Genomic DNA, 27,426 nt, shown 5'->3' on the forward strand with positions numbered 1-27,426 from the left:
TACAGATTTCTCAAGAGGCAGGTCAGGTGATCTGGTATTCCCACCTCTTTCAGAATTAGGTTACTATAAGATATTGAATATATTTGTGCTTTGATAGTAAATCATTGTTTATCTACCTTACGTGTATTAGTATGTATCTGTTAATTGCATATAACTAATTTATCCGTCCCTCCCACCCTTTCCCCTTTGTTAATCATAAGTTTGTTTTCTGTGTCTGTGGCTCTATTTCTGTTTTGTGAATAAATTCATTTATATTATTTTTTAGATTCCATGTAGAAGTGACTGTTGTATAATATGTGTCTTTCTCTGCCTGACCAACTTCACTTAGGCCCCAATCTGTTAATGTGGCTCCCAGATACACCCCAGTACAGTTTGTGAATGGTCTGTGTGCAGAACTGAACCACATGGGGCTCCCCCTTTGGCGTCCACTGAGCCTGCACTGAGGGATGTTGAAGTGCCTCCTGCTGTGGCCTCCCACCTTGGTTTCTACAGCCTTGTATACAGTACTTCAGATAGTGTGTCATTCTCAGCCTGGGATGATGCTGGCCAACAGCTGTTAGAAAAATAATGGCCCTATGGTGGAGGGACCAGGATGAAGGGGGAAGTGGTTATTCATGCTTCTCTAGGGACATTCTAGACTTTCTAAGCTGTTGACATTTTCTGATCAAAAAGTTGGTGAAATGATGCATTCATTTGCTAATGCTTTTGACCCTTGTCACGTCATAGAATGCTTAGTAAGTAAGAATATTTGCACAGTACTCTGGATGAGCAGTCTAGACATCTTGTGGATGGAGGTAACTGGCCTGGGGCCCTGTCTGTGCCTGACTCTGCCTGGAATGAGGAAGGACATCTCAGCCCAACTGGAGCATGGTCCCAGCTCACTGGCTGGGAACCATCAGGATTCCCGGTTGACACAGTGGCAGTCTTATCAGTGAAATAAATTCTGTGCTAGGAGCTTGAATTGCGATTTTTGCTTTTGCTGTGATTCCTTCATGTGCTTAGAACTTCCATTTGTTTGAAGTGTTATCAGTTCGGTTCAATCTCTCAGTCGTGTCCGACTCTTTGTTATATCTCTAGTAGAATAACCTATCTTATTAGCTATTAAGCATATTGAGAAGATAAACCGTGTGGACTCTGAGCACTAGAATAACACCCTGGATGATTGCGGTGGTTTCACAGAAATTTGGAAGTCCTTGTGTTTATTCTACTGTGCTCCACTCAGTCCTGTGGATTGTAGACTAACACAAGATGGACTTGTTTTTTTTTTTTTGGCAGGGAGTTATGGGGGTGGGGGAGTTCATTAATTTGCTTCTTACTGTTTTTTTTTGGTTTACTAAGAACTTTGTATTCTGGCCCTGTCCAAGGTGCAGGTAGTTGTGCTTTCAAAACAACTTATCGTCGTAATGGCACCCGTTTAAATTAATCAATATGTGCTCTCAGTTTCACTATATTCGGCATCATTTGCTGGGTCCTTGAGGGAAAGGTGATACTCCTCTACTGATGCTCCGGGTCTGCTTCTCCAGGAGTCTCCATCGACCTTGTACCTTTCCCTCGTCGGACTCTTGAGACTCCCTTGGCCAGCAAGGAGATCAAACCAGTCCGTCCTAAAGGAAATCAACCCTGAGTCTTCATTGGAAGGACTGATGCTGAAGCTGAAGCTCTAATACCTTCTCCACCTGATGTGAAGAGCTGATTCATTGGAAAAGACCCTAATTCTGGGAAAGACTGAAAGCAAATGGAGAACGGGGCGGCAGAGTGAGATGGTTAGATAGCACCACTGACTCATTGGATTTGAATCTGACAAACTCTGGGAGATAGTGAAGGACACGGACCCCTGGTATGCTGCAGTCCATGGGGTCGCAAAGAGTCAGACACGACTTAGCAACTGAACGGGAACAATGACAAAGGACTGGAGGACACAGGAAATGGACTCTACGCTGGGCACTTTCAAAGCTAACAAGGGAGAAGCTTGTTTTCGAGTCAGATATGAGTGTGAATTTCCATTCTTCCTCTCTTAATGTCTGCATTCTTGGGCCTTTCCCTTTATGGCTCTGAGACTAGATTTCTTCCTAAGAAAAGTGGAGCTTAAAGTAACTCTAGCACTTGGGCCTTGTTACGAAGACCACTACTGATCCATCTATATGGATGAGAACTAAGTGTACATGTAATTATCATTATTGGTAATTCTTTAACATTGTAGAGAGTCAGTAGTTTTAGTAACACAAGAAAAATTATTATTACTCATCTACCAAATCTGTCATTTCTATTTCAGGAAATCATTAATCTTAGAAAATTAGTTTCTACCAAAGCTATATATTGGTAAAGACCCGGCAACACATGTTTTTCTTTCTTTTCTACCTACATCCCCCTGTCACTTCTATTTTTAATTTTTCCTTTACTCTGATGTTTAAAAATTGGCATTTGGGGTCATTTTCAACATTTTCCAAGGCTGAAAAATTACACAAGCCAGTCTGTGTTTCACAGGGTGACCACCTTTCAAAAATATTCCTTTGGCTTATTTCCAGTCCTCAGGCACTTTTCCAGTGAGTCGTCTGAGTGTTATCAACCAGTTGTGACCTCTGGCATGTAGAGAGGTGCAGGCTGATGACCTCTTTCCTTGCTGCCCCTGCGGGTCACTTAAGGTTTAAAAGAGGGAAACTCTCTCTTGTTTCTGGCTCCCAAGCTGGGACTCGTAAGTTTGGAGAGATTTTGGAAGAACTGCCTGGTTATTTATTCCTCCTGTTCCATGCAGGGATAGAGGTGTGGCATGAGGGCATTGGAATCAGGCAGAGCTGGGTTTGAATTCCCTCTCTGCTAGTTGTTGGCAGATGTAACCTTCATGAACTTGTGCCTGTCTGGGGAAAGTTAAGGACCTTCCTGTGTAATAAAACAAGCTGCCTGGGTAGACTGCAGACCTATGACCAGCACCTGTCATGTAGTGTGTATTTTTAAAACAAATTATTTGTCCTTTGTACTGTTTGATTTTTTAAAAAATGTTATTTACTTATTTAGTCTGTGCCGGGGCTTAGCTGTGACACCTGGGACTTTTGTTGCAGCATGCGGGATCTTTAGTTACAGCATGCAAACTTAGTTGTGGCATGTGGGATCTAGTTCCCTGACCAGGGATCAAACCTGGGCCCCTGCAATGGGAGCAGTGAGTCTTAGCCCCTGGACTGCCAGGGAAGTCCCCAGGGTGCTTTTGTCTATATTCTCTTGTAAGTTTCCCTCAGTTGAACAATGTAGGTATTATTCTTAAACCCGTTTTTCAGATGAGAAAATTGAGACTTAAAGAGTTAATACCTTGAATTACTTTAATTCGTAAAATATTCTTTTCTTTATTGAAGTATAGTTGATTTATAGTATTAGTTTTAAGTGTGTAAAATAATGATTCAATATTTTTATAGATTATATTCCATATAAAGTTGCTATAAAATATTGGCTCTTATTTCCTGGGCTGTATGATATGTCTCTATAGATTATTTATTTTACACATACATCCCCTACCCATATTTTACCCCTCTTGTTCCTTTTACCCATTGGTAACCATTAGTTTGTTCTCTGTATCTGTGAGTCTGTTTCTGTTTTGTTATAGTCATTCATTTGTTTGATTCTTTAGATTCCACATGTAAGTGATAATGTATAGTATTTATCTTTCTCTGGCTTATTCACTAAGATTTATAGCCTCCAGGACCATCCATACTATTGCAAATGTCAGAATTTCATTCCATCCTTTTTATGGCTGAATAATATTCCATTGTGCACATATCTTTTTTATTACATTCATCTGTTAATGAACACTTAGGCTGTGTTCTTGGCTGTTGTAAATAATGCTGCTCTGAGCACTGGTGTGCATGAATCTTTTCAGATCAGTGTTTTCATTTTCTGTAGATTATACTCAGGAGTGGGATTATTGGATCATGTATTCGGTAGTTCTATTTTTAGCTTTTTGAGGCCCTTCCATCGTGGCTGCATCGTTTTACATTCCCACCAACAGTGAATATACTGTGTTTCCTTTTTCTCTGTCCTTGCCAGTGTTTTTAAGCTTTTTGATGACAGCCATTCTGGCAGGTGTGAAGTGATACCTCATTGTGCTTTTGATTTGTGTTTCTCTAATAATTAGTGATCTTGAGCATCTCCTAATGTACCTGTTGGCCATCTGTATATATTCTTTAGAAAAATGTTTAGGTCTTTCACTCATTAAAAAAAATTTTTTTTTGGCTGTACGGGGTCTTCATTTTGGTGCATATGTGCGAGCTTAGTTGCCCCACAGCGTGTATAATCTTAGTTGTCCAATCAGGGAATGAACCCATGACTCTTGCATTGCATGACGGATTCTTAATCACTGGATCACCAGGGAAATCCCTCATTTTTAAATTTGACTTTTTTTTTTTTTTTTAGAGAAATTGTGTGTGTGGAATAAGGTCAGGGGAACCAGAACTGGGCAAACAATACCACTTTTAAGTTTGCCCAGACGTCAAAGTTTCTTCCCTTTAGTAAGCTAATCCTGACTGAGGGTGAATAAGATGTTTCCGCTAGTGTATGGGCCATCAGTGCCAATGACAAAGCAGTGCAAATCCATAGTGTGATGAAGTGATAAATGATTGGGCTATTAAGAAAATGGCATCTGTATAAGTTGGCAGGTAGTTTTTAATCTATGGGTGCTTATTATATGCTTACCTTTCAAAACCCATTGTAAACAAAAATGAATCTATGAAGGTCACAAAATCAGGCAGTGATCAGCTAGGCATGGTTTCCACTGGGTATGAGAACTATTACTTGTTCTTAGCTCACTTTTCCTACTGTTGACTCTTAGTTTTACAGAACTGTAAGCACAGGTAGGCAGACTTACAAAACAGACTCGAAGGTCTCCATCAAGGCTGGAATGTAGTAGTGACAGTCTGATTTGCACTATTTTTGACTCTTTCTTTTCAGCTTGGCTGCAGCTAGTAAGCTGGGAGGACTGTAAAAGGACTGGAAAAGCTACAGGAAGACTGTAAAATCTCCAAATGGAGATTGGAGAGAAAGTCATCATAACTTCTAAGACTCTTTTTGGCAAAGGGAATTATCTTCTGCTATTTAAATGAAGAAATAATTCTTCCTTTTAAACTAGTGGTTTGTAAAATTGATTCAAGTTGATAAAAGTTCACAAGCAAGTCCCAGATCTCCAGAGAGGAAACGTTATGACACTGAATAGATCTTTAAGAACTGACCGGTGTTTTACTTTGGTCTTTGAAGTGAAGTGAAATGAAGTCACTCAGTTGTGTCTGACTCTTTGTGACCCCATGGACTGTAGCCTACCAGGCTCCTCCCTCCATGGGATTCTCCAGGCAAGAGTACTGGAGTGGGTTGCCATTTCCTTCTCCAGGGGATCTTCACGACCCAGGGATTGAACCTGGGTCTCCTGCGTTCCAGGCAGACACTTTAACCTCTGAGCCACCAGGGAAGCCCACTATCATGTATTTATCCAGATAATTGATTTTTGAGATAAGGAAAAAAGCAAATTTAGAAAGTTGCCTTAGACAATATGTGTATATAATTTCTTCTTGGAGTAGGTTTGTCTCAACTGATTGTAGTTCATTTATTTGTGATTATCTATTAAAGATAACACTGAATTTATCCTCTAGTTTCAGTTATTTGTTTGATGCCCTTTCTAACCAAATGCATACCACTTCCTACTCATTTTTGGAATGCCATCATTGAATATGGCTATTTGAAACTCAAGATGTATTTTTTTTGATACAAAATAATACCAGAATGATGCTTGGGGTTCCATTCAACACCGCTGAAGCCTATTTTACCCATTCTCTACCTAAAACGCTACTTTAGTACTATACAGTTATTGATTATTTCAATACTATTAGCTGATAATCTATGTGGATTCCATTATTATGTAACCTTGACAACCGCTTACATCTTCATGTCTCACTTTCATCATCTGTAAAATGGGGATATTAATAGCACTTATTTCATGGACTGGTATTAGGTTTTAAATTATTCATACAATGCACTTATTGTATTAGCTTTTATTATTATTACTATAATTTGGCCACATTTGCAGTAAATAGCTTTTTGTGAGCTGTCTTTGGAACCTAACCAACAAATGTAATATTATTTCTTTGGGAAAAAATAGGTGCCCTGTATTTGGCAAGAAAGGAATATTGTGTCACCAGGACATCCTCCTTCCGCTTTCTCTCTGTACCTTGCCTAGCAATAGAAGGGACTGTGGTGGTTGTGGATACTTTCTGTTCTTCCAGGATCCCAAAGAAAGCTCATTGTCCTGTGCATGAACATCATTCGTTTGTACATACAGGCAGCCCTGACTTTCATACCTTCAGCTTTGGTGCAGACTATGTTTTAATATACAAACAGCAGCCCCCACCCACCCCACCTGGTAATTGCCGTTTCACGTTGCACTTGTGTTCTTTGCACTCAGTGAGGAGCTGGAGGGAATTTGCAGAGGCCGCTCATACAGCCCGTGGTTCTGTTTTGTCGACGTCACCAGGTTTATTTGCACCTCAGTGTTTGTTGCTACAGATATATGGATGTTTTGTGGCATTTTGTGTGTGTGCTCAGTTGTGTCTGACTCTTTGCAGCCCCATGGACTGTAGCCTGCCAGGCTCCTCTGTCTGTGGAATTTTTCAGGCAGGACTACTGGAGTGGGTTGCCATTTCCTACTCCACAGGATCTTCCCGACCCAGGGATCAAAACCGTGTCTCTTGTGTCTCCTGCTTGGCAAACAGATTTTTCTTTACTACTGTGCCACCCGGAAAATTCCTGTTGCCTTTTTAACATGCAGCTTTACACAAATGAGGGGAAAAATTTCAAAATGCTGATGCTTGTATTGAGAAACATAAACATACCATAAACTTTGTTTTGTTTTGACTAAGATGAAATTATTGGGCATGATAAAGTCACTCCAGTACTCCTTGGATGAGAGCCTGTGGATTAAGGTGTGAAGGAAAAGAAAACACACGTTGAAGTCTTCCTATACATTTTAATTTATTATGTCTAAAATGAGGGACAAGAATGTGGACATTCGAGTTTATAATAATCTTTGGGAACGGAACTGTCTCTATAACTTGTGAATATATTTGTTACAACTTTTCTATTAATACATGTTTTCTGGAAGGCACTGGACGTAGAAGAATGGATACTTAAGTAGGATAGTTAGGAATTTTTTAAAACTTTTTTTGGGGAAAATATCAAACATGAACAAAAAGGGGAGAGAATTGTACAATGAACTCACATCTATCATTACTTAGCTTTAGCAATTCCCAGAATGTTTCCAGTCTTGTCTCATAACCCTCCCCTTCTTTTTATTGCTGAAGTATATTCCTTTTTGAAAAATTTTTGCCGTGGTACAGTTAATTTACAATCTTATGTTACTTTCAGTTCAGTTCAGTTCAGTAGCTCAGTCATGTCTGACTCTGTGACCCCATAGACCACAGCACGCCAGGTCTCCCTGTCTATCACCAACTCCCGGAGTTTACCCAAACTCATGTCCATTGAGTTGGTGATGCCATCCAGCCATCTCATCCTCTGTTGTCCCCTTCTCTGCCTGCCCTCAATCTTTCTCAGCATTAGGGTCTTTACAAATGAGTCAGCTCTTCGCATCAGGTGGCCAGAGTATTGGTCTTTCAGCTTCAGCATCAGTCCTTCCAATGAACACTCAGGACTGATCTCTTTTAGGATGGACTGGTTGGAACTCCTTGCAGTCCAAGGGACTCTCAAGAGTCTTCTCCAGCACCACAGTTCAAAAGCATCAATTCTTCGGTGCTTAGCTTTCTGTATAATCCAACTCTCACATCCATACATGACTACTGGAAAAACCATAGCCTTGGCTAGACGGGCCTTTGTTGGCAAAGTAATATCTCTGCTTTTTAATATGCTGTCTAGGTTGGCCATAACTTTCCTTCCAAGGAGTAAGCGTCTTTTAATTTCATGGCTGCAGTCACCATCTGCAGTGATCTTGGAGCCCCCCAAAATAAAGTCTGATACTGTTTCCACTGTTTCCCCATCTATTTGCCATGAAGTGATGGGACCAGATGCCATGATCTTAGTTTTCTGAATGTTGAGCTTTAAGCCAACTTTTTCACTCTCCTCTTTCACTTTCATCAAGAGGCTCTTTAGTTCTTCTTCACTTTCTGCCAAAGGGGTGGTGTCATCTGCATATCTGAGGTTATTGATAATTCTCCCAGCAATCTTGATTCCAGCTTGTGCTTCCTTCAGCCCAGCGTTTCTCATGATATACTCTGCATAGAAGTTAAATAAGCAGGGTGACAATATACAGCCTTGACGTACTCCTTTTCCTATTTGGAACCAGTCTGTTGTTCCATGCCCAGTTCTAACTGTTGCTTTCTGACCTGTTGCTTTCAGGTGTACAGCAAAGTGAATCAGTTATATATATATGTGTGTGTGTGTGTGTGTGTGTGTGTGTGTGTGTATATACACACATATATCTACTCTTTTTAAGACTTTTCCCATATAGGTTATTACCGAATATTGAGTAGAATTCTCTGTGCCATACAGTAGGCTCTAATTAGTTTTCTGTTTTACATATACTAGTGAGTATGTATCAGTCCCAATCTCCCAGTTTATCCTTATCCTCCCTTATTCCCTGGTAACCATGTGTTTATTTTCTACATTTGTAACTCTATTTCTGTTTTGTAGATAAGTTCATTTGTACTCTTTTTCTAAGATTCCACATATAAGCAATATCATACTATATTTGTCTTTCTCTGTCTGACTTCACTTAGTATTGTCGGGGGAGTGTGTAATTTCATCCGTTCTGTCTCTCGCAACAAAAATCTGAAGGGTTGGACCAGTGTTACAGCCTTCAGATGGACAAGTGTTACAGCTCTCGGACGGACCAGTGTTACAGCTCTGTGTTACAGCTCAGTTTTATTTAGAAAGTAAAGGAAAATATATCCTCGAGGCATGAGGGGCTGCTGACCCAAAAGATGTGAAGAGAAGAGAGGCCCCCTGCCCAATTTTGGCTCCTCTTTTCATATGATTTTTTCCTCCTCCCCCGGGCTAGCCGGGACTGCTGTTTATTTTACCTGAGGTCCTTATTCCAGTCCTCGGACCTTCCTTTGTTCTATTTTTGTGGGCTTTTCCTTTGCTTGGCTTTTAGCCACTGCCATTCTGGACTCCTTTTTCCTAGTCTAACTGCCTAAGAGTGTGATGATCTCTAGGTTCATCTATGTTGCTGCAAATGGCGTTATTCCATTCTTTGTCATGGCTGAGTAATATTCCATAATATATATATCATGTATTATTCCATTACATATGTATACACACACACACACACACACACACACACACATATATATATATATACACCCCACAACTTCTTTTTCCATTCCTCTGTTGATGGACATTTAGATTGCTTCTAACAACCATTAAATAAAGACATTAAAAATATAACCCCAATGCCATTATTATACCTAATGGAAATTAATAGTAATTCCTTAGTATCATCTAATACCTAATTAATATTTTAGCTTCCTTAGTTGTCCCCTCATTTTTTAAAAAAATGATTTGATTGAATCAGGATCTCAAATTACATAATGCATTTGAGAGTTACATATGGTAGATTCTTTTTCAATCTACCAGAGTAAAAGAGGATGTTTTTAATTTGAAAGTACCATGCTTCTTTGGGATGGCCCACCCCTTGCTAAGAATCCGCTAGAGCCAGACAAGCATTTCTTCCACCCTTAGGCAAAGGATGACAAACTGAGGGCATTTACCTTAAAATACAATAGATGTTAACTAAGGAATTTACAATTGTTCCCTGTCTTTCCTATTCTCACAAAATTAATCCAGAAAGTTTACTGTTAAAGACAACTTTAAATATATTTCTTTATTATGTAAAACATAGATTTGAGTCATGGGTGTTAAAAAGCCACCAACAAATCAATTCCATGCTGTTCTCTTGACACATGGGTATTAGTCATCTGCTTTGGCATCTTCTAACACTGAGTTGCCATCCCTGGGGCACATTTAGGTAGGTGAGGATTCAGGTGGCAAGTGCAGAAGTCATGAACTTTGAGGCTAGTTTGCAGAAGTTAATGAAGATTATATGAATATGAAGTTAATGCAGATCAGCCAGAGTTCAGAGGACTGACCCGAGGCGGAAGTCAGTGCACAGGCTCTGACCGCTGGGGATCCAGTCTTCTCAGGTGGGTCTGCACCCAGAGGCCTGGCTGCTGTAGGAAGCTGCCCTGGCAGACCTGCTGGTAACTTTCATGCTGTGGCTCCTGGAAGACCTTCTGGGTAGAATCAGGTTCCAGGAAGGGCCTTCACGAAAATGTTTATTTAATGACAGAGATTTAAAAAGTAAAGAAGACTGTAAGCTTGAGGAAATATCACAGCTGCTCAGAATCCCCCAGTGGTTTCCAGTAGCTCAGAGTAAATGGCTAAGCTCTCCCAGGCCACGGCGGCTGCTCCTGTGTTAGCTCTATCTCTCTGGACTTGATTCCCAGCCTGCTCTGCTTTACCCACCAGCCTGCTTGATGTCCCAAGAATCTGCCACTTTATCCTGCCTCAGGGCCTTTGTATTTGTTTTTTTCCCTTGAATTATTACTTCCTCATCTCCTTCAAGTCTCTGCTCAAAGTGTCACTGAGTGAGATCTCTCCTAACTGCCTATTTAAAACTGACTCCCATTCTATCCCATCCCTCTAGCTCCCCCTAAATCTCTTCCTTGCTTACATTTTTTTCCATAGCAGGATCACCTTCTAATGTGTTATGCAGTTTACTTTTAAATTTTACTTCTTGCCTATTTTTCCACTATGGATTTATCCTTAGTGCCTAGAATAAGGCCTATTCATAGGAGACACTCAATTAATTGGTTCAATGAATGAGTAGATGAGTTAAACTTTGGAAAATTTGATCATAAGTATCCACTGAGAGATTCCTTGAGGAAACTGAAGGATAAACTTTGAAAAGTACAGTAAGTCTACTTCATATGAATGAGTTCTGTTCTGAGAGCATGTTTGTAATTCCAGTTTGTTCTTAGGACCAACAGAGTTAGCCTAAGTACCCAACTAGCACAATTGGCTGTATAGTACTGTACAGTAATAGGTTTATAACACTTTTAAATACAAATAATACATAAAAAACAAACACACAAAAAATAAAACATTTTTAATCTTATGGTCCAATACTTTGAAAAGTGCAGTAGTAGAGTACAGCAGCTGGCATACAGCAGTAAACTGGGGGGAGATGGTGGAGCTGAAGGATTATCAGCAATAGGAGGTGGAGGGGCAAGCTGCAGTTCCACTCATGCCTGACATTGACGCATAGGTTCTGGTTCCTTGCTTGATTCAACTCTATCTGTAAAGATTCTGTATATTGTACTCTATACAGATCTGTACAGGAAACTACACAAGAGCACAGCTACTTGCAGAGATGCACACATGTGACAGTGTACACCAGACACATGGATTAACATGTCCCTGGACACTCAAATGCATATTCACATGTGATCGGACATGCTAATGCATATTCACATCTTTGAAAGTTTGCAACTTGAAGGTGCGTATGCAGGGGACTTACTGTATTGTAGTAAGAGATATTGGTAAGGGAATGTGGATTAGAGACGTACGTTCATTGTTCATGTAACAGTGAGCAGTGCTTATATGTCTAAGCACTTATATGTTTAAGCTTATATGTTTAAACTTCACGTTTATAAGATAAAGTAGTCTTTCCGCTTAGTAGTATAGCCCACATGGGAAGTGATGCATTCTTCTGATTTTTGATACAGTAGAACCTTTTGGCTATTTGCTGGTAGCCCTGAAGGGTCATACCATGTAGTCATTTGTGCTCTGTAGAGATGCTCGTGGTGAGCCCTGTAGAGATGCTACTGGTGAACCCAGACTGAACCTGGCAGATGACACACCCCCTGAAGTGCAGGTCATCCTGGTATCCCTCTTTTCCTTGAATTCACAAACTCGTATAGTTACACTTGACCACATATTATATCAGAAATTATATGCTACCATGATATTTGTGAGTTTGAACATTTGCAGAATAGGATTGAGAGGAGGAGTTTTATGAATGTCTAGGGTCTGCATACTCTGGAGGTATTCTGGTGAGTGTGCTGTTTCTCCAAAGATCTGTTTAATCTGTGTGAGCCTGGATTCCTGGAGAGTTTGGAACAGATCAGTCAAATTAGGTGAAGGGAGGCAGCATGACATGTAGTGGCTCAGAGCACAGACTTGGAGATCTAGACAACCTGGGTTTGAATCCTGACTTCGAGAATTATTAGCTGTGTGACTTTGGGTAAGTTACTTAATCTATCTGTGCCTCAGAGTTGATGATGATAAAAATGATACATGCTTCACTAGACTGTTGTAAGAATTAAATGAGCTAATAATATTTGTAGCCGTTACAACAGTGACTGGCACATAGTAAGCTTGACCTCAGTGTTTATTAAATAAAGATATTTATTTGGGAAGCCTGTCATAGGGTCCTTCAACTTTAGGCCAGTAGGTATACCCAGATAGGGTAAGAAGTGAGTGTAAGTGATAGAATATGAAGTTATGTGAAGGCATATTGAAGTTAAATAAGATAAAAAAAGATTCTTGAAGGTAATCCCTGATGGACATCTGTTAGATTAATTATGAAGGGGTATAGGAGAGTGCTTAAGATAAACTTCCTGCCTGGGTCTTAGGTTACTGAGTCATTTTGAGTAAGTTATCAACTTAAAACTACAATTCAACATGGGTATGTTGAAAGTATTTACCTTATGGGGTTGTCGTGAGGATTGAATCAGGCAAGCATTGTAAAGTGATGAGCCCAACACTTGGTATGTAGTAGATGTTTTAAACATGGGACTTTTGAAAAATTAATTGATAATCAGAGTCCCTATCCTCAGTCCCCACATTGTTATAGGTATTGAAATCTTTTAACTAGAACCTTCAGCCCCATCCTGTTATTAAGCCAGCTGGGCACAATTTTACAGCAGAACAAATGAAATAGTACATGCGTGATGCATAACACAGTGCCTGGCTTGTAGCAAGAACTCAGTAGAATGCCAGGAGCCCCATCCTTGCTACCTGTTGTGGTGGTTCAAGATGGAAGATGTGAATGGAGTGACTGCCACTTCAGGTAGAGGTGGGAAGGGAAGGCTGTTTTCTTCAGGGTCAGCTCTTGGTGTCAGAGGTGGGAGGTCACGGACTGTACCTGCTCAGCTGCCCTCTAGCTGACTCCCAGCGCTGTGTCCCGGAACAGACGCCTACTCTGGAGTTCCTGTCCACCTGCCAACCTGGATCTGACCTGAGGTCACTGTAAAAGCCGCAGTGAATGTCTGCCAAATCACAGACTCAGAGGAGAAGTACGAAATTAACTCTGGTTATCTGCGTTGTCCCTGTGCTAATTACTATAGATAATTAACATTGACTATGTATAATTTTAAAGTTAGGCTGCAATTTCCAGAGCTCAAAGTTTATGTTGACATTTCAAATCCTAATTTCCTTTTGCAGGTATTTGCTATCCAGCGTCTTTATTGGTTTACCTAAACACATTACAGAGTTTTATTTGTCCAGTTGCAGGCTGAGGAACAAAACTGAGCCTTCTCTTTATTTTCTTGGGCTCCAAAATCAGTGCAGATGGTAACTGCAGCCATGAAATTAAAAGACGCTTGCTCCTTGGAAGAAAACCTATGACAAACCTAGACAGTATGTTATAAAGCCGAGACATTACTTTGCTGACAAAAGTCCATCTAGTCAAATCTATGATTATTCCAATACTCATGTATGGATGTGAGAGTTGGACCATAAAGAAAGCTGAGCGTTGAAGAATTGATGCTTTTGAATTGTGGTGGTGGAGAAGACTCTTGAGAGTCCCTTGGGCTGCAAGGAAATCCAACCTGTCAATTCTAAAGGAGATCAGTCCTGAATATTCATTGGAAGAACTGATGCTGAAGCTGAACCTCCAATACTTCAGCCACCTGATGCTGAAGCTGAAACTCCAGCACTTTGGCCACCTGATGCAGAGAACTTGACTCATTGGAAAAAACCCTGATGTTGAAAGTATTTACCTTATGTTACCTGATGTTGAAAGTATTTACCTTATGTTACCTTATATTTCCCTGATGTTGGGAAATATTGAAGGCAGGAGAAGAAGAGGATGACGGAGGATGAGATGGTTGGATGGCATCACCGAGAAGATGGATATGAGTTTGAGCAAGCTTCAGGAGTTGGTGATGGACAGGGAAGCCTGGCATGTGTCCATGGCATCACAAATAATTGGACACAACTGAGTGACTGAACTGAACTAAACTGATGGCTTCTCATGCTTCTTCTGGATTTTTAAGGCAGTCGAAGCTGTGATTTAAGTTTATTCATTTGTATAGTTATTAAGGGGATATTTGCTTTGACAGATCTAGATCTAGATTGTGTGACAGATCTAGATACTGCTTTACTTTAATAAATTAAAAAAATTATTTAATTTTAAACTTTTGTTTCAAAAGTAGACAAAGGGAAATTCTCTTGATTTTAATTTTAGATATTATGGTGCAATTATAATTATAGTCTATAGAAAGGGTTAAATTCTCAAGTTAGGTAATAAGGAGAAAATTAAATAATTAAGATTATTAAAAAAAAATCTCATAATTCACCCACAGACATAACATCATTCAGGGGATATAGTGTAGCCTCTTCCCCACTCTTTGGAGCAAATCACTGTTTTGCCAAGTGATTAAAAGTTAGCTTGTATATGGGGTTCATGTTTGAAACTACACTCAAGGTCTTTGCATTTAGAGATGCACTTAGTTCCAAACATGTGTGTGTCCTTAGTGTACCCCTTCTTCACTTGTTTTTTTTTTTTTTCCTAAGTACATATTTTATTTTCATAGCCTAGTGCAAGTGGAACGTGAGTAATGGTTTGTAATCCAGTTTAAATGGCATCATGTGCTGGCCAGCTGTCCTGCCTATGGGTGGTAGCAGATGTGGTTGGCCTTCATAAGGCTAAGTTGTAGATACAGCATCCCGGGTTAGTTGATTGATTGATCTATTCATTCTTCACCATTTAAAGAGGAAATGGCAACCCACTCCAGTACTCTTGCCTGGAAAATTTCCATGGACTAAGGAGCCTAGGCTATGGTTTTTCCAGTGGTCATGTATAGATGTGAGAGTTGGACTGTGAAGAAGACTTTTGAACTGTGGTGCCGGAGAAGACTCTTGGAGTCCCTTGGACTACAAGGAGATCCAACCAGTCCATCCTAAAGGAGACCAGTCCTGGGTGTTCATTGGAAGGACTGATGCTGAGGCTGAAACTCCAATACTTTGGCCACCTCAGGCAAAGAGTTGACTCATTGGAAAAGACCCTGATGCTGGGAGGGATTGAGGGCAGGAGGAGAAGGGGACGACAGAGGATGAGATGGTTGGATGGCATCGCTGACTCAATGGACATGAGTTTGGGTGAACTCTCGGGTGTTGGTGATGGACAGGGAGGCCTGGCGTGCTGTGATTCATGGGGTCACAAAGAGTCGGACACGACTGAGCGACTGAAATGAACTGAACTGAACTGAACTGAACTGAAGGAGCCTGGTAGGCTACAGTCCATGGGGGTTGCAAAGACCTGGACACGACTGAGCAACTTCACTTTTACTATACTATGTGTAGTCACTGTGCTGGAATCTGGAAGTAGAAAGACTTCAGAAGGATGGTATTTGCTCTCGAAGAGCTTATACTGTGATGTGGAAGTCTCCCATGATATGTCCGAGGACAGTTGTGTGAGGCTCAGTGATGGTGATGTTCTCTGTTGTACATGCTCCGTGAGAAGCAGACACATTTAATGAGCCAGTGAAGAATGGGGAAAGGAGTGTGGCTCTTTTTGGGGAAGGATGTGTCTAAGAATGTAGAGAGTGTTCTAGAGATTAGGGTCTAGAAGAATGGGTTAACCAGGGCAACGTGTTATTTAGAGGAAACAGCATGTCCACAAAGGCATGGTAGCCTGATCTGGGAGTGGGATGGTATGGAGAATGGCAGGAACTCTGTGTAAGCTCATGATAAGCCTTCAGTTCCATGTTGAGCAGTTTGGACTTCATCTTCAATGTAATAAATGATCTTTAAAAGGAGAATGATACCAGACTGTGTTCTCTAGATGTATGGATAAGTGAGGAGTGAGTTCAGAGCCAGGAGGACCAGTTAGAAACCATCAGTGGGAGGGCAGGTAGCAATCCAGTCATGATACGCTCACTTCTAAGCCTGAAGTTGGCATGTTGCAGGGTGGGTTTCCAGCTGTCGAAGCCCTTTCTCCCACTTTTACCCTGTGAGTTGCTTCCCTTCTTCCCTTTACTCTGCCTTTTTTACATGACAGCTGGTTCAGTCTGGCTCTTGGCTGGAGACCTGGCACTGGATTCGGGGGGACAGGATGGACATGCTCAGAGCCACCCTCCTGACTCCTGAAGAGAAGTCCCAGTCTTTCTATTTTTGCCTACCCCCTCTCTTAGGATTTTTCTGTTTTCACTCCAGGGCCTTTGAGGAAAGACAACTGCAAGTTATGAGTTGAGAAGGGAGCCTCCGTTTCCTGTCCCTAACAGTCAAAACTCCAGGAAAACTTTCACTGGGCAAAGTGCTGAATTTTTGACATAGGAACTTTGGTTAGAAGCTGTAGCATATGGTGGTCAGGGAAGCAAGTAGATCTACCCATTAAAATAAATTAAATGATGTAAGGGTAATTCGGGCTTCCCTGGTGGCTCAGATGGTAAAGAATCTGCCTGCAATGCAGGAGACCCAGGTTCAGTCCCTCGGTTGGGAAGATCCCGTGGAGGAGGGCATGGCAACCCACTCCAGTATTCTTGCCTGGAGAATCCCATAGGCAGAGGAGCCTGGTGGGCTGCAGTCCATGAGGTCTCAAAGAGTCCGACACGACTTGAGTGACTAACACTTCACTTCACGTTTCAAGGGTAATTCAGGCTGGTGTCCCAGGAGGTCAGACGAGCTGTTCCCTTTTCAGCACGAAATACCCTCTCCAGCACATTCTCCTTTCATCTGTCACCACTCCTGAGCTTCCACGCCCTTCCTCAACCCAGAGTCCCTGTCTCCATCTTGCTACCAGTTCTTTTTTAAAAAATCTTGTGTATTTATTTTGCTGCACCGAGTCTTAATTGCGACGTGCAGGATGTTTGATCTTTATTGCTGCATGTAGGGTCTTTAGTTGTGGCGTGTGGCATCTAGTTCCCTGACCAGGCACCGAACACAGGGCGCCCCCTCTCAACCATTCATTGGGAGAGTGGAGTTTTAGCCATTGGACCACCAGGGAAGTCCCACGCCACCAGTTCTTTTCTTGTCCTTTATTGCTGAGCCTGCTCCAGCCTTTCAGAACTCAGTCAGCCATCTGAAGACTGTGTAGGAGACTGTTCCCAACATGCAGAAGATGGGAGAGAGGAGTTTGATACCCAGCCTTGAGGGGCAGTTCATTGCTGGTCTCCCCAGTTGATACTGCCATGTATTTGCTCATGGGGACAGAATTACAGCCTTTGGGATTGTAGGACTGTTAATTACTATCCTTTCTGGGTCCGTGAAGCCTTAGATTTAGATTCAACTAAAATTAATTAAATTTATTTACTCTGGGAACATATTTAATCTCCTGAATCACTTATCAAGTGTTTTAGGGTCATTCTTAAGGACAGTTGAAGCGAGTGGTTAGCTAACTTTCCCAAGGTTACAGTTACTAAAGTGCATGTCTGGGATTTGCACCATTTACTTGATTCTGCATATGTATGGATGGACCAGCTTCTGTAACTGACCATCATGTGAAATAAAGTTTAAAAAAGCAGATTTGCAGATGAGCTTTTTAAATGGAAACTTTTATTGAAATAAATATAGATTCACATGTATTTTTAGAACTAATACAAAGAGATCACTTCTATATGGCTAGTATTCCCCCACTGTTAACTTTTTGCAAAACTTGAGTATATCATAACCAGGATTTTGGTATAATATCACAACCATGATTTTCTGATCACATATAATGCAGTTATTCAGATTTCCTCAGTTTGTACTCATTTCTTTGTATGTGTATGTATGTGTTTTCCATTCTGTATAGTTTTATAACCTGTGTAGATTCATGTATTCATCACCACAAGCGAGATGCTCAACAGGACCAAGTCAGCAAGGAGTTGGATTTGAAATTTCCAAATCTGTTTTCTGTCGCCTTTTTATAACAACAAACACCACTTCTGCCATCTCTGTATTCTGGTCATCTCTGGATATTCTGGTCATATTCTGTATCTCTGGATATGACCTGTCCTTCATATCTAAAATTTGGTCATTTAAAAAATACTACAGTTCTAAATCCAGAATTATGTTGGTGTGATCCTGTTCAGAATTCAGTTTTCATCTTTTATCCAGTCTGCAGTCTGGTTTTGTGAGGGGCTGTCATCCCTTTATCCCTGGACCAGGGCCTGTATTGATGTATTTACAGCCTGATGAGGCAAGAAAACTCTTGAGAGTCCCTTGGACTGCAAGGAGATCCAACCAGTCCATTCTAAAGGAGATCAGTCCTGAGTGTTCTTTGGAAGGGCTGATGCTAAAGCTGAAACTCCAGTACTTTGGCCCCCACATGTGAAGAGTTGACTCATTGGAAAAGACTCTGATGCTGGGAGGGATTGGGGGCAGGAGGAGAAGGGGACGACAGAGGATGAGATGGCTGGATGGCATCACCGACTCGATGGACATGAGTTTGGGTGAACTCCGGGAGATAGTGATGGACAGGGAGGCCTGGCATGCTGCGATTCATGGGGTTGCAAAGAGTCGGACATGACTGAGCGACTAAACTGAACTGAACTGAGGCATCACTGACTTGATGGACATAAGTTTGAGCAAGCTCCAGGAGATGGTGATGGACAGGGAAGCCTGGCGTGCTGCAGTTCATGGGGTGGCAAAGAATCAGACACAACTGAGCGACTGAACTGAACTGAGGGGCCTCGGGAACTCTGCTGAGGGGACCTGTTTGGCTTTGTTGCCTCCTGATTGCTGGGACTCTCCTCTGCCATTAGTCATCTTTCGGGCTTGCCACACTGAAGTTTCTTTTCCCTAGTGGGTATTTCCAGAGCTCCAGCAGTCTCCACGGTTAAGCTAGCACCCACGTCCTTCTCTTTCCTCCCTGTGGAAGCCAAAGGCCCTCTCAGCACTGGTGGGGACTAGTGAAGTTAGGAAGGAAACAGTTGCAACTTTTCCTCCGCTCCTGCCCTCCACTTCCCTGTAGTGAACACGTGTGGCCGATAGATGGCAGTATTCTTTGCAGCGCTGGGACTGCTGGCCCGTGTTGCCTGTGCTTTTGGAGAACTAACTGATGCTGTCCTTTACGTGTATGTTGAAAACGTGGAAGGCAGATTTTCCAAAACAGCAAAGACACCAGTAAAACACTGTGTGGTTTCCAAAGTTTGAAAACATTACACTGGCAAATGATTGGTGATGCTAACGGTTCCCCACTTCTTAGAGATGATTTGAATAGGAAATAGAATTTGGAGAGAGGGGTGTGTGTGTGTGTGTGTGTGTGTGTGTGTGTGTGTGTGTGTGTGTGTGTGTGTGTGTGTGTGTGTGTGTGTGTGTGTGTGTGTGTGTGTGTGTGTGTGTGTGTGTGTGTGTGTGTGTGTGTGTGTGTGTGTGTGTGTGTGTGTGTGTGTGTGTGTGTGTGTGTGTGTGTGTGTGTGTGTGTGTGTGTGTGACCTCTGAGACTTGAGACGAACTCCTTGTTCCCCTCAAGGAAAGGCCCTTACACACAGTGTAAATATCAATTTACAGCAGCAACAACTAATAACAATGATAATACAACTCTTCACTTCCTGGTACTTGTCCACTCCCCGTGTGCGTCACTTTGGTGTGTGCGGGCATGTGTGTAAACATTTGCTGTGCATGGGAAAGCTGTTGTAAAGTGAGAGATTACGGGGTTCCCTGGCTCTTGTAAACAGATCAGGCTAGTGAGGATAAAGTGAGATGAGTTTAAATATGAGGTTAAGTAGTAAATTTTAAGCTGTATGCACAGAAAGAACCAGTGGTGTTGAGCTTAGATACAGGCTTATGAACAGCTAGAGCTACTCTGCTCCTGAGGGTGCCGTGTATGGTCTGGTGCCTTCTTGAACGTAGTCAGGAAGCCCCAGTATTCACTCGATCCCCGTGCAGCTAAGTGGAGAGCAGGGTGTGGAGGAGAGGGGCTGGCAGTGGGAGTGGGGCTGCAAGCTCCAGAATGATTCCTCTCTGTACACATGAGCATGCCAAGGTGGAAGGGCTGTTTTCTGCTTCCCTGGGTCTGAGCGGTGCCGCTGCTCTGACCCTGCAGCTGAGAACATAGCCTCATTCCGGGGGGTGACAAGGGAACACGTGGCTCCACCTCAAGCAGCAGCCTTTTTGCTGCTAGTGCATCCTTTGGCAAAAGCCCTTGCTTCGGAGGAGAAATGCTCTGCATAAAGTTATAACCCTGAAACCAGATGCTGTTACTATAGAGACGAGTGAAATGCTACCGTGGGAGGCAGAACCCGGGAGGGATGAGAGAAGGGAGATGGGAGGGCAAGTGAGGCGAATCTAAAGGCTAGCACACAGAGACCTTCAACCTTTAGCAGCACTGTGACGGGGCATGCTCGCATTCTGAAACTTGCGTGCTGGCGGCCTGCCACTTGCTGACTGGCTGAGTGGCAGCTGCATGCGCTGTGTGGACTAGCTGGTGAGCACGTTGGCAGTTGGCAAGGGCTCTAGGGCTGGGAACTCAGAGGGGTGGAATGTAGATGGGTGCCCAGGGCCCAATGGCCGACAGTTTTGCACAAATGTTTCTCGTGCCAGGCTTAAGTCACCCTTACAAGCCTGTGCAGTGATTAGGACCGGCTGTTGAGGGCCGGTCCTTTTGGCAGCTGATTTGACATGGGTTACAGTTAAATTGCTTGCAGCTCCCAGCATAACAGAGGATGGGAGAAGCCCCACATTGGTTATGTGGATTGCTGGGGGAAGGGGTCTGACTTCTGCTGTCAGAGGTCCGGCTGAAGGAAGGCAGTGTTGGCCCTGCATGGATTTTATACTGACTGGTATGACCCTTCTCCCCGTGATGCTGGTGAGAAGCTTCCAAATCTATTCTGAACTTTGCCTCATGCTGGCGACAAGAGCAGCCTAGGGAACTGTTTAGAAGCATGCTCCCTCCCTTCTTTGTTTTCAGCAAGTGCAGTTGGTGTGAAAGGAACATTTTAGCGTAGATTTTGGGGGCCTGATGAGGAACTAGAGGAGTTCATTTCTTCCCACTGATAGAGGGAAAAACTAGTTGGGTCAGACGGGGCATTTTAAAAGATATCTCTGTCTTACTAATAATAGCAAGCAACTGCTGAGAGGATTTGGTCTCGGGTGGGGGGGTGCACAAACCCCAACAATGGACACTTGTGGTATAAAGATGGAAGAAAGCTATACAATCACTGAATTCTGTGTCAAAGCCCAGATGTGCCAGGGTGTACTTGCTCTTGACAAGGAAAGGGCTGCTCTGGGCATGCAGGTTCTATATTTTCAGTTTGCATTTTCCTTTGCACTTTTTACAGGGAGGAGGGTGCTTACAGATGCTCCGCATTGTCCACCAGAAAGAGCTGGGTTTCTAGTTACTTGCTATGTATAGTCTTGGAGGGAATGTGAAATATGTCTCAAAGAGCCAAAGAATGCCCCTACCATTATGCTCCCTCTAACCCGGAGCCTGTGGACAGTGCTTCAGTCAGGCTGGATGGTTTTCTCCGCCTAGGAAGTGATTAAAGCTTTAGTCATTAAAGCTTGTCCAGTCTTCTTCAGTTGTTACTGTTTACTTCCTTCACTTCTGCTTTGATTGTTTGCTGTGTGCAATTTGGGGAAGAGCTTAGGTGCAAAGGCTAACCTTTTCATTGAGGAAATGTGTGAAAAGTTAGTAAATGGCTTTGGGACCAGCTTGGTTAGTAGTAGGGGTGCAGAAATGACTACAGGAAGTTGTGTTGGATTCTGTAGGTTTATAGGACCAGAACGGAGAAGGCAATGGCACCCCACTCCAGTACTCTTGCCTGGAAAATCCCATGGATGGAGGAGCCTGGTGGGCTGCAGTCCCACGCTCTGACACGACTGAGCGACTTCACTTTTGCTTTTCACTTTCCTGCATTGGAGAAGGAAATGGCAACCCACTCCAGTGTTCTTGCCTGGAGAATCCCAGGGACGGGGGAGCCTGGTGGGCTGCCATCTATGGGGTCGCACAGAGTCGGACACAACTGAAGTGACTCAGCAGCGGCAGCAGTAGCAGCGTAGGACCAGAAAGCATGCACTTTGAAAAGAAATGTGGCCTATACTACTCTTTGTTTCCTGAAGGGGAGATAGTAAGTACTAGGAGTGTAGATGCGATAGTACAGGACCCAATATTTTGTTGTGTTTCCAGGGTCTTTTAAGGAGATTTCTCCATTAACCTGTCATCTTTATCTAGGTCTACAAATGCTGTATTACTGGTGGGTTCTTGCTCTTTGGATCAGCCCTCAGATTGCTAGGGGACGTCTTGAGAAGGAGGATGTGATTACACTAGAGCCTTTGTCTGTCTTGCTCATCACTGTATATTCAGTGCCCAGAAGGGCCCTTAGTAGGTACTCAGCAAATATTCGCTAATGAATGAAGGGAGGATGTCAGGAAAGAGGAAAGGGGATGATTGAATGCTATCTGTGTGTGTCTAGCACTGTGTATGGTATGTTTCAAGTGCTTTGGTCATCATCACCGATGGCCTCCCTATTGCCAAACCCCTTTTTGTTCTGATTCTTTCTCAGCCTCTCAGGAGCAGCACTCTCTCTTCTCAGCTTCCTTGACATCACTGTTTCCTGGTTTTCCTCTTACCTCACTGACTGCTTTTGTTCCTCTGCTCTGCTTGTAAATGTTGGCATGCCCGGCATGCCTGGCACTTGGTCTTATGTCAGCTTCTCTATTTCTGCGTTTTCTTCCTGGATGATATCATCTAGTAATAACTTCAGACACCAGCTTTATTCATTGATTCCCAATTTTTATCCCCAGCCCTCGGCTCCTGAGCTCCAGACTTTGACCTCTAGTTGTGTGCCTGACAGTTCCTTTTTCATATATAATAAGCATCTCAAAAATAACCTTGTCAGAAAAAAACTCTTGATTCCTTCCTTGAAATATGTTTTTCCTGTAGTCTTCCCTGGGCTCCTGAGATAGTTTCCTAGTCTCTTTTAGTGAGGAAACATCCTGACTAAAAGAAACTGGTGACTTAAGAGATGCAGTTTCCATCCTTGGGTTGGAAAGATCCCCTAGAGGAGGAAACGGCAACCCACTCTAGTATTCTTGCCTGGGAAAATTCCATGGACAGAGGAGCCTGGTGGGCTACAGTCCATGGGGTTGCAAAGAGTTGGACATGACTGAAGTGACTTAACACGCATGCATGAATTTTTCACATAACAAAGCAGGTCAAGTCCCTTTCCATCTGAAAAACTCTTCAGGGGCTGCCGTAACACCTAAAATTCTAATTGCTTACCGTGGCCTGTGTGGCCCTTATTCCCTCCACATTGTTACTTCCCAGGGACCTTCCATCCTTCTGTCCAGTCTTTCTGGCCTTACTCTGTTCCTGAAACATGCTAAACTTCTTCCCCTTTTAGGGCCTTTGCATTGCTGTTCCCTTTGCTTGGAATATTCTGCCCCTGGGTTCTTAAATGCCTGGTTCCTTCCGAACATTTTTGCCTCTGCTCAAATGTCACCTTCTCAGAAGCCACATCTGAATCACCTTATGCTAAGTAGCCCACTATTATTTTTTTTCCTGCATTGCACTTAATGATATCTAAGATTATCTTGTTCATCTATTTATTATTAGTTTCTGAGGCATTTTGCCTGGCTTATTCAGAGATGTGCTCCTCTCCCTCCAAGAGTACCAGTTCCAAGAGTGGCAAGAACATAGCAGACACTAAATAAATATTTGCTGAACTGGTGAGTATGTTGGATAATTTAATTTTCATGGAAAACAGAGGCTCATAGAGGCTGGTAACTGATTTGACCTCTCAAGTCTTCACAGCATTTTCTTTTTTACCATGATCCTGCCTGCTGACCCATTTCCTGTTTGCATTTAGTTTTATATTTTTAGTTTGAGTATAGAAAAGGAAAAAGATGAACTTCTGTGTGTAAGAGCCATATCCCAGAAGAAAAGATTCTTCAACTTTCCAAAGGAATGAGTTTTTTTATGGCATTGTTCCCCAACCCAGGTTAGGCAAAAAAGAAAAAAGGAAAGAAGACAGGAAAGAAACATAACTTTATGAAACATGTAATAGGTGCTGGGACAAAACTGAGTGCTTTCATGTGTGTTAACCTGATTTTAATTTCAAAGCAGTCCCACATAGTTGATATTATTACCTCCCATTTCCTAGATGGAAAAACTGAGGCTTAAAACTTTGGATACTTTGCTCCAGGTGATGCAGGTACGAATAGGCTTTTTAAACTGGTGTCTCCCTGACACCAGATTTCTGACTTTTTAAGCTCAGATGGTTGCTTTGTGAGATGGAAATGCTCCTGAAATAGAAAGGAAGAAAAAGTGAATTGAGTGCATCTCATATAGATGATAACAAATATGGGAAGCAGAAGAGTAAGTTACAAAGACAATATGGAAAACAGACCCACAGTATCCAATGCCCGAGCACAAAACTGGATGGATAGAATACAGAGTGAACATTTGGTTCTCTGGCGGGGCTCATGTATGGTATGACATAGAGCAGCTGTCCCCAGAGAAAGTGCTTTGTTTCTAGACCGGTACGACAGTAGCAGCATTTGAGCAATTCGAGAGTTCTTTCTGCTTTCACTATAAATAGAGTTCATGGAATTCTGTATGTCAAAGTTGATGCAATGAAAAGGAGTCACCGAATATGGAAATCAACCTTACCTCGTTCTATAAACCAGAGACACATTTGGCATTGGGAGGCCGTACAAACGCTGTCATTACTTGGATGGATCCTGAGGTCTTATTTAGCCTAGGAAATTGCAGAGTAGATCCTATTATGTAAGGAGACAGGAGGGCAGCATAACATGGTTACAAAATGCAGCACTTCATGCCCTTCAGGGAAGAGTTAACAGAACAGATATACATAGACAGAGACGTGTGATAAGAATGTGGAAAATGAATGAATGGGGGGCATATATATGTGACCGTTGCCGAAGCCGGGGTTGCTGGATAATCCTCAGATGTCAGATTTCCGTAAGGCCAACATGTGACTCAAAGCTTGCCACTCAACAGAGAATACTGGGCTGTGCTGGTATTAAGAGGCTGGCTGGAAGCTAGGCTCCCACTGTGCAGTAGCCTAACTCCCTGTCGCTTTCTGTGTGTGGGTGGGTGTGCATGTGTGCGTGTGTGTGTGAGGGTATACATTTTTATGCAGTGGGTGTTTAAAGAGCTAAGCACTGAAGCTGGATTTCCACAAACGACCATCACGAGCACTCCAGGCACACCAAACTTCCTCTCTTGGTATTTTTTTTTCTTTTCATCTTTTTTTTGGGGGCAGATCCCAAAGGGGAGAACCCCCAACATCCAGCCTCCAGGATTGAAATGATTTTCTCTTACCTGTCCCTGCGGGGGCCCTGTCAAGGTTAGAACGGAAGCTATGTGGGACCGGCATATTCTCAAGCACCCGATGAGAGGAGCTGAAGGAGCGAAGGAGCAGCAAACACCAAAGGAAGAGGGACTCTGCCCCGTTAACATGAGCAGCAGCTTGCAGGTTCATCTGCCCAGAAGCTGGGCTTCGTCCAGTGGCTCCCTCAAGGAGAAGTCTGAGCATTCTTTTTTTCTTTTTTATTACTATAGGATGGAGGATGAAGCTGTCCTGGACAGAGGGGCTTCCTTCCTTAAGCATGTGTGTGATGAAGAAGAAGTAGAAGGTGAGTTTGATGGGCCTGGGGAAGTCTGTATTTGTATACATAAGTCTTTATAGCACCCATGCATGGCATATGTCTTATAATTTTGAAGTTAAAAACCCAAGTTGATCTCTGGAGTTTCATTTCATCTCCACATTTTGCTTCAGCACAGAAAGTAATTCTAAGAACTTCACTGGACTGTCAGAATCTGAATCAATGTGGTCCTGCATAGGTAACAACAAGAAAAAAAGATCTGATTTTGAAGCAGGTTCCTATGTTAGCTGTGCTTCTCTGTCAAAAATGAATATTTTGCCAGATTATATTAACCACACTCCAGTGACTAATTCAAGGAGGCTGCTAGATTTATATAGATATATTTGGCAATATCTCCTAATATCTTCCTTGTAGCCTGCAGGATAGAGAAGCAGATGTTACAGAGAGAGAATGATACCATTGCTGCAAGAAGCATGGGTCTAAGCTGAGGATATAGAGTGGTAATTACAGATGCATCTCTGTTAGGAAAAGATGGACAAGTATTTTTTTTTTTTTTTTCACTTAGAACCCCCAAGGAACTCTTTTGCTAATGTTCCCCAGTGCCAGTTAAAAACCAAAGAAGAGTTAAATTTTAGCTGGTACTATGGTGCTTTCAGTATGCTTTCTTTTCTCTTGTCTCTTGACTTATCAGTAATATGGGAATAATCCTACTTATTTGATAGTGAGAAGGCAGGGTTTAATTAATAGTTATTAAAATAAGCATGTGAAGGCATCACAGATATACAGGGTATTACTAACATTTATAATGACAGTTTTAAAAATAAGCAAGGTTTTAGACAGTATTCATAAAGTTAAGTAAAGCTTACTGATTAACCACATCATAAATTCTACCCTTTAAAATCACCAGAGAATGAATTCATATGTATTTTGGAAACTCCCGAGTCTGATTGGTACTGTTTGGTAAATTACTTAATGGCTACCAAAGACTGGGACCAGGGTGGTGGTGGGGTTGGGTAAAGAAGGTGGGTGCTGTGTGTTTTGGAGTGAGTCTTCAACCAGTCTCAATACCAGATTCCAGGCAAGTGATGCTCCTGTTTCACCTGGGGTAGTTTGAATAGTGTGGCCATTATGTCTCCTTGATGAGTTTCTTCTGATTATGTAGTGTCGGAGGGTGGGTTCCCCTCACCCCCACCTTCCCACTTCCCGCATGTACGCTCTTGAGGCTGACTAATTAGAAGTTGATGCCTATGTTTCTTAGGAAAAAGGAAACCACAATATTTTTGTTCCTATTGTTTCATGGGTTCCTTGCACTTTTACGGCATGACTGTGGGAAAATGCCAAGCTAGTGAAAGCAGAATAGTAAGACTTTTGTCTTAAGATTCTTGTAACCCTTGATGCTAAGTCTCCATTGTGGTCATCCTGTCACTGTCCCAGTCAGTGTCAAAGAGGAGATAAGAATCTTAAAGTTATAGCAGATAACTATAAGAAACACTGTAGGACCGCGCAAATATCTGATCATTTCAGAACATTTAAAGTCGAAAAATCAGTGAGAGCTTGGGGATGAGATGTACTCTGTGTGTGAGCATGTTCCTTGAGAATAACCCTCTAGCT

The 27,426-nt window shown here is 42.4% G+C and overlaps 1 protein-coding gene across 3 annotated transcripts in view; it reads left to right on the forward strand.

Moving 5' to 3' along the window:
• The window catches only part of SLC4A4 (solute carrier family 4 member 4), a 369,377-nt gene that overhangs the window by 29,840 nt on the left and 312,111 nt on the right, over positions 1-27,426 (forward strand). The window contains exons 1-2 of one of the 3 annotated variants that reach the window (XM_013964709.2): positions 20,988-21,052; positions 25,772-25,845. In XM_013964709.2, the coding sequence (XP_013820163.1) occupies positions 25,773-25,845 (73 nt within the window). In that variant the 5' untranslated portion in view covers positions 20,988-21,052; position 25,772. Of the gene's footprint in view, positions 1-20,987; positions 21,053-25,322; positions 25,436-25,771; positions 25,846-27,426 lie in introns of those variants that run through there. The other 2 variants (XM_005681740.3, XM_018049558.1) reach the window with 2 other exon arrangements.

The sequence above is a fragment of the Capra hircus genome, chromosome 6 (genome assembly GCF_001704415.2).
Source record: "Capra hircus breed San Clemente chromosome 6, ASM170441v1, whole genome shotgun sequence".
Taxonomy (NCBI): domain Eukaryota; kingdom Metazoa; phylum Chordata; class Mammalia; order Artiodactyla; family Bovidae; genus Capra; species Capra hircus.